General features: G+C 35.4%; 1 protein-coding gene across 1 annotated transcript in view; it reads left to right on the forward strand.

Annotated features, from left to right (window-relative positions):
* Nucleotides 1-257: 257 nt before the first annotated feature.
* LOC125842937 (ankyrin repeat-containing protein ITN1-like) overlaps nt 258-680 on the forward strand; it is a 192,123-nt gene continuing 191,700 nt past the window's right edge. The window contains exon 1 of the mRNA XM_049522210.1: nt 258-641. Within this exon, the coding sequence (XP_049378167.1) occupies nt 258-641 (384 nt within the window). The remainder of the gene's footprint in view (nt 642-680) is intronic.

Here is a 680-nt window from a genome sequence, read left to right on the forward strand (position 1 = left end):
GACATTTTCAGTCAAATCTATAGTTGTTACATTTATTGCTTCTCTTTCTTTCTTTTTTTTTTTCTAATTATTTCTCTGTCCATAAAAATTAAGATAAGGATTAGTTCAAAGCATCTTGAATAGTATATCATTTAAACAAGTCTAAAATTTGAAGGAAGACTTTTCCAACTGTGACTGAATCTAGTAAGTAGAAAAAATATCAGCAACTACAAAATTAACCAATTCTGTTTGTAAAAAAAAGTATCTAATAGAGGAAAATGGATACTGAGAAGAGACTCTATGAAGCTGCAGTTAAAGGAGATGTTAGAGTTTTACAAGAATTACTTCAACAAGATGCTTTAATTCTTGATAGACTTACCTTAACTTGCTTCAATGAAACACCTTTGCACATAGCAGCACTGCGTGGTCATATCGAGTTTGTGAGGTTAATTCTGGCTCAAAATCCTCAGCTTGCTGCTGAATTGGATTGGCGAAAGTCATCTGCTCTTCACATAGCTTCAGCTAAAGGTCACTTGCATATCGTCAAGATGTTGTTGTTGGTAAATCCTGAATTGTGCCTGGTTTGTGATCGTGATGGTGGAAATCCTCTCCATCTTGCAGCTATCAAAGGTCGAGTTGAAGTCATCAAAGAACTTATACATGTCAGGCCTCGTGCAGCTCTAGGAACGATGATCAATGGA

The sequence above is a fragment of the Solanum stenotomum genome, chromosome 10 (genome assembly GCF_019186545.1).
Source record: "Solanum stenotomum isolate F172 chromosome 10, ASM1918654v1, whole genome shotgun sequence".
In the NCBI taxonomy this organism is placed as follows: Eukaryota; Viridiplantae; Streptophyta; class Magnoliopsida; order Solanales; family Solanaceae; genus Solanum; species Solanum stenotomum.